The sequence below is a fragment of the Bos grunniens genome, chromosome 11, assembly GCF_055505025.1.
Source record: "Bos grunniens cultivar Pamir isolate PY7600 chromosome 11, Bosgru_T2T1.0, whole genome shotgun sequence".
Taxonomy (NCBI): domain Eukaryota; kingdom Metazoa; phylum Chordata; class Mammalia; order Artiodactyla; family Bovidae; genus Bos; species Bos grunniens.
In genome coordinates this window covers 57,372,436-57,384,798 of record NC_141175.1, presented here as the reverse complement: position 1 = coordinate 57,384,798, position 12,363 = coordinate 57,372,436, and the positions used below count along the sequence as shown (strand labels likewise).

At 36.6% G+C, this 12,363-nt stretch overlaps 1 protein-coding gene across 1 annotated transcript in view; it reads right to left on the bottom strand.

The window, feature by feature from the left end:
* The window catches only part of DNAH6 (dynein axonemal heavy chain 6), a 271,992-nt gene that overhangs the window by 227,556 nt on the left and 32,073 nt on the right, over window positions 1-12,363 (bottom strand). Inside the window, exons 5-10 of the mRNA XM_086326512.1 lie at window positions 10,817-11,084; window positions 7,069-7,203; window positions 6,861-6,981; window positions 5,900-6,014; window positions 3,679-3,847; window positions 675-791 (exon numbers count right to left, since the gene is read on the bottom strand). Coding sequence (XP_086182638.1) covers window positions 675-791; window positions 3,679-3,847; window positions 5,900-6,014; window positions 6,861-6,981; window positions 7,069-7,203; window positions 10,817-11,084 — 925 coding nt within the window. The remainder of the gene's footprint in view (window positions 1-674; window positions 792-3,678; window positions 3,848-5,899; window positions 6,015-6,860; window positions 6,982-7,068; window positions 7,204-10,816; window positions 11,085-12,363) is intronic.

Here is a 12,363-nt window from a genome sequence, read left to right as displayed (position 1 = left end):
AATTAGAGTGTAGCCTCTGCCCACCACAACTAGAGAAAGCCTGCATGCAGTAACGAAGACCCAGCGCAATCAAAAATCCATACACAAATAAATAGACATATTTTAAAACGAAAGAATGTGATGATCCATGGTAGACCTGATTGAATCAAGTGAAAGTTCTTAAAAGAGAGATTGGACCCTTCTCAAAGGACATTCTCCAGCTGGTCTTGAAGAAGCAGACAGACATATGTAACTGGATGGATCTCAGCTGACTTCCCTCAGGAAACCAGGGACTTCAGTCCGATAGCTACTTAGAGATGAATTTTCACAACAACTTGAGAGAAACTGGAAGTGGATCTGCCCGACCCAGGGGTCTAACCCAGGTCTTCCGTATTGTAGGCAGACGCTTTAACATCTGAGCCACCAGGGAAGTCCTCTAAATTAATATACAGACTATATTCTTCTGATAGTATACCCCATCAAGCCCCTAATCTGTCTCAAATGAAAGAAAACGTGCTAAACTTTCAGATACCTTTTATGTAGAAGCCACGCTGTGCACAGAACCAATGCTCTTTTTCTTACGATCCCTTTGGAGAAGTGACAGTAGTGAACCTGCTAATCATTTAACAGTAGAACAACTGCTTCATTTTCTAAGACATTATTTATACACAGATGTTAAGGGAGGAGACACATACCAGAAAATCTTCCAAAGAAGGCTCAAAGAGCAGTGACTGGACTGTCAAAATCAGTTCTGTGAGAAACATCGGAACGAGAGACTCATCTTCTTCCTGCTTCTCCAACACAGGGGCCCCCTGCAATGAGCACATGTGCAGTGTTATAAAGATATAAGTTGTTGTTGGTTAGTCATTAAGTTGTGCCTGACTCTTTGCGACCCCAATGACTGTAGCCTGCCAGGCTCCTCTGTCCATGGAATTCTCCAGGCAAGAATACTGGAGTGGGTTGCCATTCCCTTCTCCAGGGGATCTTCCTGACTCAGGGATCAAACCCAAGTCTCCTGGATTGGCAGTTGGATTCTTCGCTGCTGAGCCACCAAGGAGGCCATAAAGATATTAAGTATCAAAGTCTAAAATAAAAAACTCTCTGTATTACAGAAGGCCCATAAACTCATACAATTAGCTGATTTTATAACGTTGGCATGTCTTTCAAAGAAATTAAAATATAAAGGCAAATATGGAAAGATTAAGCAATTATGTAAAACTTTTCTTCTTGTAAAAAAACTATCAACAAAGTGGAAAGGCAAATGACAAACTGGAAAAATGTATCAGTAACGGATATAGCAGATGGAAGGTTGATTATATTTAAATAGAAATAACTTGAAATAGTCAAAAGGAATATATACTAATAACATGATCACTGACAGTAAACAGAAATATACTTAAATAGAAAAATGGGCCAAGATCATAATTTGAAAATTTTTAAAGGAAATGCCAGTCAACATCCTCCTCTTTCTCTTTCTCTTGATACTTTATTCAGTAACATTTATCGAGTATTTACTGATTGCCAGACAGAGTTGAGTATTCATGTAAATTCTATACCAACCATATGTAGTGGGTCTTAGTAGGTATCATTATTACTCCCATGAGAAAGTAGGATCTGGAGAAGGTAAAACATTTCATTCAGGACACACTGCTTCATAAGTGGCAGACCAGAATAGACACCCAGGTTTTTCTCGTCACAACACCTATCCCCCTGTCCTGTACAGGGGTGGTAGTTAAAGAACATAACATTTTAAAGTAGTCAACTCAACTGAACTGAACTCTACTTTACATCCATCAGATAGACAAAGACTGAAATGAATACTAACATCTAGAGTTCACATGAGCAAAAGTTCATTCTTGAACATTGCTAGAAAGGTTGTAAACGGACACAAAAATTTCTGGGAATTTATGAATCAATTCCAAAAGTCTTAGTGAGTGAACATATTTTTGACCCAACAGTTCCAGATCTAGACATTTCTTCTAAGGGGAAAAAAATCAGAGATGTATGGAAAATGTATAAACAAAGATGTTCTTTGCAGCATTTTTAGAGTAGTGGAAAAGTGATCAACAATAGAAAACTATTTACAAGATTGTATAATACATTTCTATGTGAGAATGTTATATAGAAAAAAATACAAATTGACTTGGGAGATTTTTCATAATATATTGCAAAGTAGAAAAAGCAGCTGATAAAGCCATAAGTAAAGTATGATTGTCTTTTCACCCTTGGAAATAGATGTCTTGGTATAGTAGAGAATGCTTTTCTTTGTGTATTTCTGTGTTTTTCAAATTTTCTGCACTTAGCATATATTACTTTTATAATTAGAAAGATAAATGTTACTTTCAAAATGCGATAGTATTGAGAAAAAAAGGAACTAAGAACAAGGGAGGAAAGTAATGAAAAGGCATATGCAATTAAAACTGAACTTTTAGAGAAAATGAAAACTATTACAAAGAGCACCAGCCCTTGAAACTGCTTAGTTGGTTTCCTGGGGATATATAGAGATATGGAGGTAGGAAGCTTGATGAAACCAGATAAACATGTTTTGCTGTATTTTTAGGTACCTGGTATGGCACCTAAAAGATTTCATATCTTTTTGCCTTTTCATACTGGCTGTGAGAGTTGGACCATAAAGAAAGCTGAACGCCAAAGAATTGATGCTTGATGCTTTTGAACTGTGGTGTTGGAGAAGACTCTTGAGAGTCCCTTGGGCTGCAAGGAGATCAAACCAGTCAATTCTAAAGGAAATCAGTCCTGAATATTCATTGGAAAGACTAATGCTGAAGCTGAAGCTCCAATACTTTGGCCACCTGATACAAAGAACTGACTCATTGGAAAAGACCTGATGCTGGGAAAGATTGAAGGCAGGAGGAGAAGGGGACGACAGAGGATAAAATGTTGGATGGCATCACCGACTCAATGGACATGAGTTTGAGTAAGCTCCATGGGTTGGTGATGGACAGGGAAGCCTGGCATGCTGCAGTTCAAGGGGTCACAAAGAGTCAGACACAACAGAGCAACTGAACTGAACTGATGGCGCCATAATCCAGGATCAACTAGGGGAAAGTTTATTGGGATAACAGATAACATGCCTTCTCTCTAGAATGCATTGCTACTATTCATTTGTACTATTTAATCTCAAACATCTCAAATTACTCTGTTTCTAAGATCAACATCCTCCCAAGGGGTTATGCACTGAAAGCACCAAGGTTTGCTCCCATGAGTGTCTTCTTCTTGGCTCTAAAACCATTGTTTATCTCTTTCATTTATACCACTTTATCTGCTTCTCTGCCAGTTCATGCTCACAATGACCCCTGAACTATAAGCTTCTTGGGGGCAAGTATTCTGTCTATGCTTTTCATCACTCTGTACCCAACACTGAGCATAGGGGTTGGTACACAGTAAATACTTAAGGAATATTTATGGAGTGAACACATGAGGAACCTTTAGCAAATGCCTGTGAGAGTGACTGCAATATTCAGCACAGTGGATGTTTTCTCTGCTATTAGATACTTGCTGATATGCTGGTTTTCATTCTTCCATTCCATATGTGCATAGTAGACTGTTTATACTGTGAAACCCTCTAAGCATTTCTTCTACTTTTTCCAGTACACAAGATATAGCATAATTCATAGAGCACAGCAAGCACTTCTCAATGAATGTTGCCCAGTGAATTTTTTTAATTGTATCTGAATTTACCTTTTTATCAGTGACTTCAGGTTTCTCTTCTGTAATCCATTTCTGAATGATATCTGCTGAAGGTGTTCGTTTTAATTTGTCAGTGAGGTAATTCAAAAGAGAGCTAGCAGAATTTACTGTTAGGACATGCATTGTATTCTCAATTAGATAGTCATTTAGACGAATAAAACTTGAAAAGGGAAAAAAAACACAGCTTCAGTTTTCTATACTCACTACATATTTTTGAAAGTGACTCTAAAGCGAGTATTTAAATTTTAAAATATAATTTCTCTTTGACTTTCTATTTATATTGTGATAATCAGGGATTTACTGTCTAGAAGAGTTGTCTTAGACATTCTTCACTCTAAAACACAAATATACTCAAATATATAGCATCAATTTAGCTAGACGTTCTAGCCATTCCGTAGGATATTTAGTGAGCAATATAGTTATGAAAAAAAGCACATAGCTCATCTAGCCAAAGGGGCCATAAGAGGTTTTTTTAAAAATGCTTTAAAGAAGAAATTAGTAAATACACATCTGTGACTTACACTCTAATGGTAATGAAATCTTTGCTATTCAGTAATTGTTGCTGGACAGCAACTGCTAACCCAAAGATGAAAATTTAATGCTTCCCTACTTGAGTGCTTAGAATGCAAACTGAGTCAGCAAGGCACTAGGAATAACTTTTTATTCTGCTTAAGGGGAGCCTAAGGTGCCTCTAGCCTATGATAATAGCCTCAGGGACTGCTTCACTGCTTTCTGTTGCAATACAAGCATTATTATTCGATTATCTCACATTTAAGTGTTAGTCGCTCAGTTGTGTCCGACTCTTTGCAACTCCATGGACTGTAGCCCACCAGGCTCCTTTGGTCAGGGAATTCTCCAGGCAAGAATACTGGAGTGGGTAGCCATTGCCTTCTCCAGGGGATCTTCCTGACCCAGGGATCAAACCTGGGTCTCCTGCATTGCAGGCAGTTTCTTTACCATCTCAGCCACCAGGACTGGGACACAATTAAGGTTAATCAAATAGCTATAAAAGTTGGACCAAGTTAGTGAGCACAGAGTAACAGTCATCAGTGTTTTATAGTGCCACATACACTTCAGGTAATATTTGATTATTTTGTTTGCAAGGGTTACTTGCAGTGATGAGGTTTTAGAATGATGCAGAATCCAGCTGGGTAAGCAGGTGGATCATAGCTCAGTTGGTAAAGAATCCATCTGCCTGCAATGCAGAAGACCTTGGTTTGATTCCTGGGTTGGGAAGATCTGCTGGAGAAGGGATAGGCTACCCACTCCAGTGTTCTTGGGCTTCCCTTGTGGTTCAGCTGGTAAAGAATCCACCTGCAGTGCAGGAGACCATGGGGTCGCAAAGAGTCGGACATGACTGAGCGACTTTCACTTTCACTTCACTTCAAGCAGGTGGAAGGTCCTGGTGAAGTCTGGAAGGCAGACTTTCTTCCCTGGTCTCCTGGTGACAAAACCTGACTCAGAAAGGCGGTGAACTTGGTGTGGCCGTACAGCTGCCTGTAATTCTTTAGGGATCAAGACAGGTGGAGCAGGCCCTCCAGATCACTGGAAAGTCAAAGTGTCAGTCGCTCAGTTGTGTCCAAATCTTTGTGACCTATAGACTGTAGCCCGTCAGGCTCCTCTGTCCATGGAATTCTCCAGGCAGGAATACTGCAGTGGATTACCACTTCTTTCTCCAGGGTATCTTTCCAACCCAGGTATTGAACCCGAGTCTCCTGTATTACAGGCAGATTCTTTACTGTCAGATCCACTGGAGAAGACTCCAAATCTCTATGTGCCTGGCTTATTACTATCACCTGCCTGATACTCCTGACTGGGCCAGAGGGAAACAAAACCTTAGAGATCAACGAGGAGTTCTTGGCCCTTGGACATACCCACCACTCTCTTTGGATGTTTTGCTGGGTGGCAGCTGGAGGGGTGGGTTTCTGGGGCCTTCATTCAGGTGACCAGGTCCCCCAATCCCTCATTACTACTAGCAAATCCTGTGATGAAGGCTTTAACTTTAAAAGTTTTTTTTTTTTTTTTTTTGCTGTGCTGTGTGGCATGTGGGATCTCAGTTCTCCAACCAGAGATCAAACCCTCACCCTTTGTATTGGGAGTGTGGAGTCTTAACCACTGGATCACTAGGGAAGTCCCGAAGGCTTTGACTTTTAATGAAACCTGAGAAGGATGGAAGCTCTAGTTTTTCTTGAAAGAAAGAATAACCATTTACCATGTCAGCCTCATGCAGTGATGCCTTTTGCTGGCCTGCTCTGTGTAGGTCATTTTCTCAGCGTCTCCTGTAGGCAACTCAATGAAACTTCCGCTTTCCGGCATTTTAAAATGACCTATGAACAACAGAAGAGGCAGTAACAAGAATCTTTCTGTAAAAATTCCATTTCTTTCAATATGGATTAAGAGACAAGTAAAATTCAAAACTTACAAAATGCTTTGGTTCATGAGATATTTCAGACGCCAGGAAATAACCCAGTTATTCAAACAAATTCCACATCAAAGGATTTCAACTCAACAAAAGATGCTAGACAGCTTGCTAACATCCCTTTTAATAGGATCTGATTTTTAGGAACACTTTTACTCTTTTTTTCTGCCTGCATAAAATTTTCCTTTAGCCTTCCTGCCAGGTGGGGCCCGTCCTGAGATTGTCTATACTAATAGGTCGGACATACATTTAAGCAGAGAGACCCTGAGTCAACTATAAAATGCTTGTGAAAGAAAGGTTCTGTAAACCAGTTTAGAAATACCATTACATAAGCAGGGGTAATGCAAGAAAGATTCAGTATTTACATGTTTTTCCCCACTTTAAAATATACAATGAATTTATAATCTATCAAGCAATGTTTGGGATAACTGAAATATAGGATCATTATTTTAAACTTAGGGCTTCCCAGGTGCCTCAGTGGTAAAGAATCTGCCTGCAGTGCAGGAGACGTGGGTCTGATCTCTGGGTTGGGAAGATCTGGAGAAGGAAATGGCAATCCACTGCAGTATTCTTGCTTGGGAAATCCCATGGAAGAGGAGCCTGGTGGGCTACAGTCCATGGGGTTGTAAAAGAGTCAGACATGACTTAGCAACTAAACAACGGCAGTTTAAACTTAAGAAAAGTAGAAAGGAAACAAGTTAACATTTCAGAAAGCCACCACTTCCAGTCCAGCGGCATTCTTTCCCTTTCATACCCTCAGAAGATTCACGTGCACAATCATCGGGAATAAATCCTGCAGCACGTAGAGCAACTCGACAAGCTTTTCTGACCACATCTTTTGCCTCGTTTCGAAATTCTTCTAGGCGCTCTGTCACCTAGACATTGATGAATATATATCATTGGTGGCACCAAAGTATCAAAAATGGGGGAAAACTCTTGAAAATGATAGACAATTTTCTCACCTCTCCTACCCGTACAACTTGTGCAGCTTTAAATTCTTGCAGGGTGTAGGTATGATATTTTTCAATAGAACATAGTCCCATAAAACTCAATTGATAACACAATTCATTTATTTTAAGGAGAGCTGGTCGCAAATACTGAATGAAAATTAAAAATTATCATTGTTTAGTTAAAAAAAAAGCTGAAATTTTAAGGTATAAAATATTTGGAAAGCAAGAATGGGAATTAAGAAAAATAAATAGCTCTATATGTTAATTTCAGCTACAACTACAAAGAACATACATTAAAAAGGGATACTTCTGAAGTTCTGTTCTGGAAGTATTTTTTGAATTATCATTTTCAATTTGTCTGAATTCCTTTCTTTTCATTTTGAATACACATGCTTTAGCTATAAAGTTGAGAGCAAGAAACAGAGGAGTGGGCCATATCTTAAATTTCACTAGGTTTGACTAACAGCTAGTAAAAGATTCTTAGTGTTCCTGAGGACTTTACAATGTCCAGTCACCACGATAATGGAGGTGCCTATCTATTGATCTAAGAGGGTATGATATAGAACAAAGACAAATTTAACTCTACAATTTCAGTGGGTAACAGTCACTATTAAGAATCTATTTTGCAATGTAGATTATTTGTGGAATAATGTCACATAATGTAACTTAATCTTCTGCTATGCCATCATCATAAATCTGGGTTCTAGGATGTTGACTTTGAAGGCATATGTTCCAAGATTGTTTCTAGGTCATTCCTGCTCACTTCTAATCTAATCAGAGGAGGAGCAGATACATTATCTTTTTTAAAAGTTTAATTTACTTATATGTGGTGCTGGTTTAAGTATTATATACAGCACACTCTTGGACTCCTTTCCAGGAGTGTCTAAAACAGGACAAACAATAGTCATTTAGACCTCATGAAATAGTGTTTTAATTATTTATTCTAAGTGCAAATAAAAGGAAGTTACAATTAGTAGAGTCCTCAGTGAAGAGATTTATTTGAGAAAACATCTAGGAAGTCATGTAGCCCCTAAGATTCATTTCATGGAGGAATTTTCATGATAAAAAGAAACAAAATACAATATTGTAAATCAACCATAATTCAATTAAAAAAAAAAGCAGAAGTTTACAGGCTATGTTTCTGAGTTGAAATAAGATATTAAATGAATTAATATGAAAACAGGAGTAGAAATGAGACTGTAATCAAAATTGGGTAGCAAAAGTAAGAAAGTCCAGTGTACTGTGGAGAAAAAGTCCTTGAACCAAAAATATAAGTTCTGTTGGTAAAGGGATAAATAGCTAGGATCCAGGTGGACAGCAAAACTGGTATTGATGGTCTGCCAAAAAGTGAGAGTTTGACAGTGGGAATTTGGGGGAGATATATATATATATATATATATATATATATATAAAATCTGAGAAATTACTTTGGCTTAACTTAAATATCTGGCTATCAGCATAAAGGACAAAAGTGAAAGTTGTTGTGAATGTAAGAGAGACAGCAGGTGTTTTGTTTTTTCCTCTCATCATTGTTTCTGCTGTTAGCAAATTTCAGATGGAATTTGGGTTAGGTGGTTCATTCCTGGGCTGGTATATCAAGAGTGTCCATTGAAGGTGATAAGCATTAGCATGATTTTAATATTTTATAATAAGTATAAGTAAACTATAACCTTTAAAAATTATAAATCACTATGTTGTACACCTGAAACATGTAATACTATATGTCAATTGTGTCTCAGTAAAAATTTAATTAATTAACTGAAACACAAACTACTAGAGTCAATAATAAATTCTGCAAAATTTTAGGAAACAGGCTCAATATACAAATGTCAATTGTATTGCTATATAGACTGTATATATATACACACACACACGCACACACTATTTATATATGGGGCTTCTCAGGTGGCTCAGACAGTAAAGAATCTGTCTGCAATGCAGGAGACTCAGGTTCAATCCCTGGGTCAGGAAGATCCCCTAGAGAAGGGAAAGGCTGTCAATAGGTGGATGGATAAATAAAACATATGTATCCATACGATGGAATATTATTTACCAGTAAAAGGAAATGCCACGCTACTATATAGGTCCATCTATGTAGTAAACATGCTAAGTTAAAAAAGCCAGTCACAAAGGACCACATATTGCATGTTTCAATTTATTTGAAATGCAGAGTGGACAAATCAAGAGACAGAATATGTAGATTGGTGGTTGATTAGAGCTGGGGCAGGGGTTGGTTTGGGGGAGTCAGGGAAACGTGATGCTAATCAGGGAGAGTGACCACTCTTTTTGGAGTGATAGAAATGTTCTAAAATAGACCATGGTGATGGTTGATCATTCTATGAATATATTATAACCATTCAATAGCATACTCTAAATGAATGAATTGTATGAATTCTATTTCAACAAAGTTGTTATAAGGAAATGTGGGCACAGATGCTAATAAGGTTGGTTACTAAAAATAATAAAAAGAAAAATTTCAAGGATATCCCTTCAACATGGTCAAAAAAGAATGAAAAGAACCAGCCTTCCTAGTTAACTTGTAAATATAAGACTAGTGGCGTGTGGTAATGATAGCATCTAATATTAATAGATATTTAAACCAACACAATGGGTCTTTTGGTTGTATCAACCTAAGATTAAAATGATGTGAACTTTCTAGTCTGCTTGGACTACATTAAAGAGAAGATATTATCAAGGTCAAAGGACTATTGGTATGAATGGTGGGCAAAGAGAATGACAACTCTCAAGCACATGATATAAGAAAACAAACTTAAGGATTGAGAGGTTAAAGGGAGGAAGTACTAATCTATTTATCTAGGAATAAATTAATGAAATATATAATGTCCAAGACATGGTAAAAGGTGAAAGGTGGTAAAACAGTGGTAAAATAGGTTAAAATGATTGATAGATCCTTAGTGAAATTAGAGGTCTAGGGGCTGAGTTTGATATCAAGAAGGATTAGAATCTTTTTGACAACTCAGAATGCTTGACTGGATGGAGGACTTGAGATGGTACATCTTATATACTTGTTTTTGTACTAACATCTTATGTGAGTTGTATTTCTTTCAAGTTCATTTATTGTGCAACTGATGTCTTGATAACTATCTTTCAGATTACCATATGCAAAGAGAAGGAAATGGCCAGTAAAATGCAAACTTGAAGTTTCTGATGTGAGAGGGTGGTGATTCAGTATCATAAAATAGACATAAAATAAGCGTGATTACAGTTCACTCCCAGGGGCCAATCAGAAAACTTCTACTGCAAGTTGAAATTCAAGAAGTAGAGATTTTAAATATGGTCACATACACTTTAATAGTTCCTTTCCCATGATTATCCCTTCCTCCAAAGTAAACACTAAAAATTTCCCTACTGTTTGAATTCATGATTGAAAACACATGCTACATTGGGAGATACTGCCCCATGAAAGCAAGCCCACAAACTATTTTGGACCATATAGTCCAGCGGGTCTCAAAGATGAGAAGAAGTAATAGGAGTTGCTAGCCTGCTCTATTCAAGAGGATAAACAATTTTCCTGATCAACAACAAAGGGAATTGTGAACCTAAGCCTCTGAGGCTGCTTCTAAACAAAGGGGACCTGTGCAAACCCTAGGTAAAATGTAAAAACACATTAGACTGCCAGACCCTTAAATGACAAATAGGGCAAGAACTGTCAATTCTCTTAATAGAGGAAATATTCTATTTTTGAGATTAATTTTTTTCTGTTAGTAATTCTCTTAAAATATGATTAACAAATACGTACATGATTAACAATGAACAGATCTTTTTGTAGAGATTTTCGACATCCACTGATTTTTTTGGAGCGAACATTCTTCTTCCACACATTAAAAGCCTTCCATTTCCGAAAAAGTGAAAATATGGGAATCTTAGTGAGTTCTCTGTGATATAGATATTCCTGTTCCCATCGATCAATTTCGATAAATTCAATGTCATTATTATAAACATGTGTTACTGCCTTTTTGCTAATGGTATAATAGTCATTTTTATTGATGTTCTCATAATTCACAACCCTATGAACAAATAAAAATTGGAGCAAGTGAATACAGTATTCAACATAAAATTAAGCAATTGCATTACTATTTTGTTTTAAAAAGGTAAGAGATTTCTGGAAAACAAATGTTTAAAAATTTAAAAAATTCTAGCAGACCACTTTTAGACTGAATAAAGTATTCAAGAAAAGGGAGCTGCATTAACAACAGTTGGACTTACAGTAACTCTTACGGATTTTACAATTTTGGCAATATGTTTGATAATTTCAGTTACGTAATTTTTACAAAACCAAACCAATTGTGGATTTTTAAAGTGAAAGATAACTAGAAATAAGTTTTTATTTATCATTGATTGTTTAGAAGCTATTCAATAATAATGGTGTGAAAGAGTTTTACTCTACCCAATATTGACAGAACTATGAAAAAGATCAAAACAAGAAAATAAGAATTACATCAGAAAAAAAAAAAGAATTACATCCGAATCAAGACCCAGATTAAACTTTAAAAAGTCCAATTTATCATCACATATCAAAATAACTGTTAATGAGAAATTGCTTATTTCAAGATATTCCTCTTTCAACTGTCATTCAGGGTATCCATCAGCCTCATTCATAATAAGAAATAGATCAAGCAAAGAAGTAAAGCAAGAATTGGATAAAAACCAGAGCACGGATAGGAGCGGGAAGCAAAGGAATGAGAATAGATAGGGCGATTCCCTAAAACTTCTTAAAATCTTGCTTACAGACACAAAGATATTTTCTGTAATTTTAGCTATAGCACTGAAATATTGGATATTATTTAAATGTTTTTAACAGACAAAAGTGCAAAATATGACATGGCAAAAACAAAACCTCAAATTGTTTCTATGTTAAACTATGCAAAAACTGTAGTTATGTTATACAATAATTCTAAAAATCACTATACAAAATTCAGACAGGAACTCTCCAGTGAAAATCAACTGTTTCCCATTTCTATTTTTCTCTTCCAGTCCTTAGCTCTGCATTTTGAACCTGAGTTCATGATCTTTAGCACAGCCTTCAGGTCACATGTAAAATACCTGAAATTACACTTAAATAAATTTTTGTAGATATGCGTGATAAATTGTTTAAGGGATTGGAACAAAATTCTCATATGCTTTGTGTCTGTTAATCAAAAAATGATGAACCAGTGGCAAAAATGATTTTTAGGTTTAAATTTCTATTTTTGTTTTAATAACACTAAGAAAAATATTTAAAAATTAGGGCATACAGGGCCAGAATGAAAGTGAACTCAAAGCAAGAGCTCTTCAAGTGAGCACAAA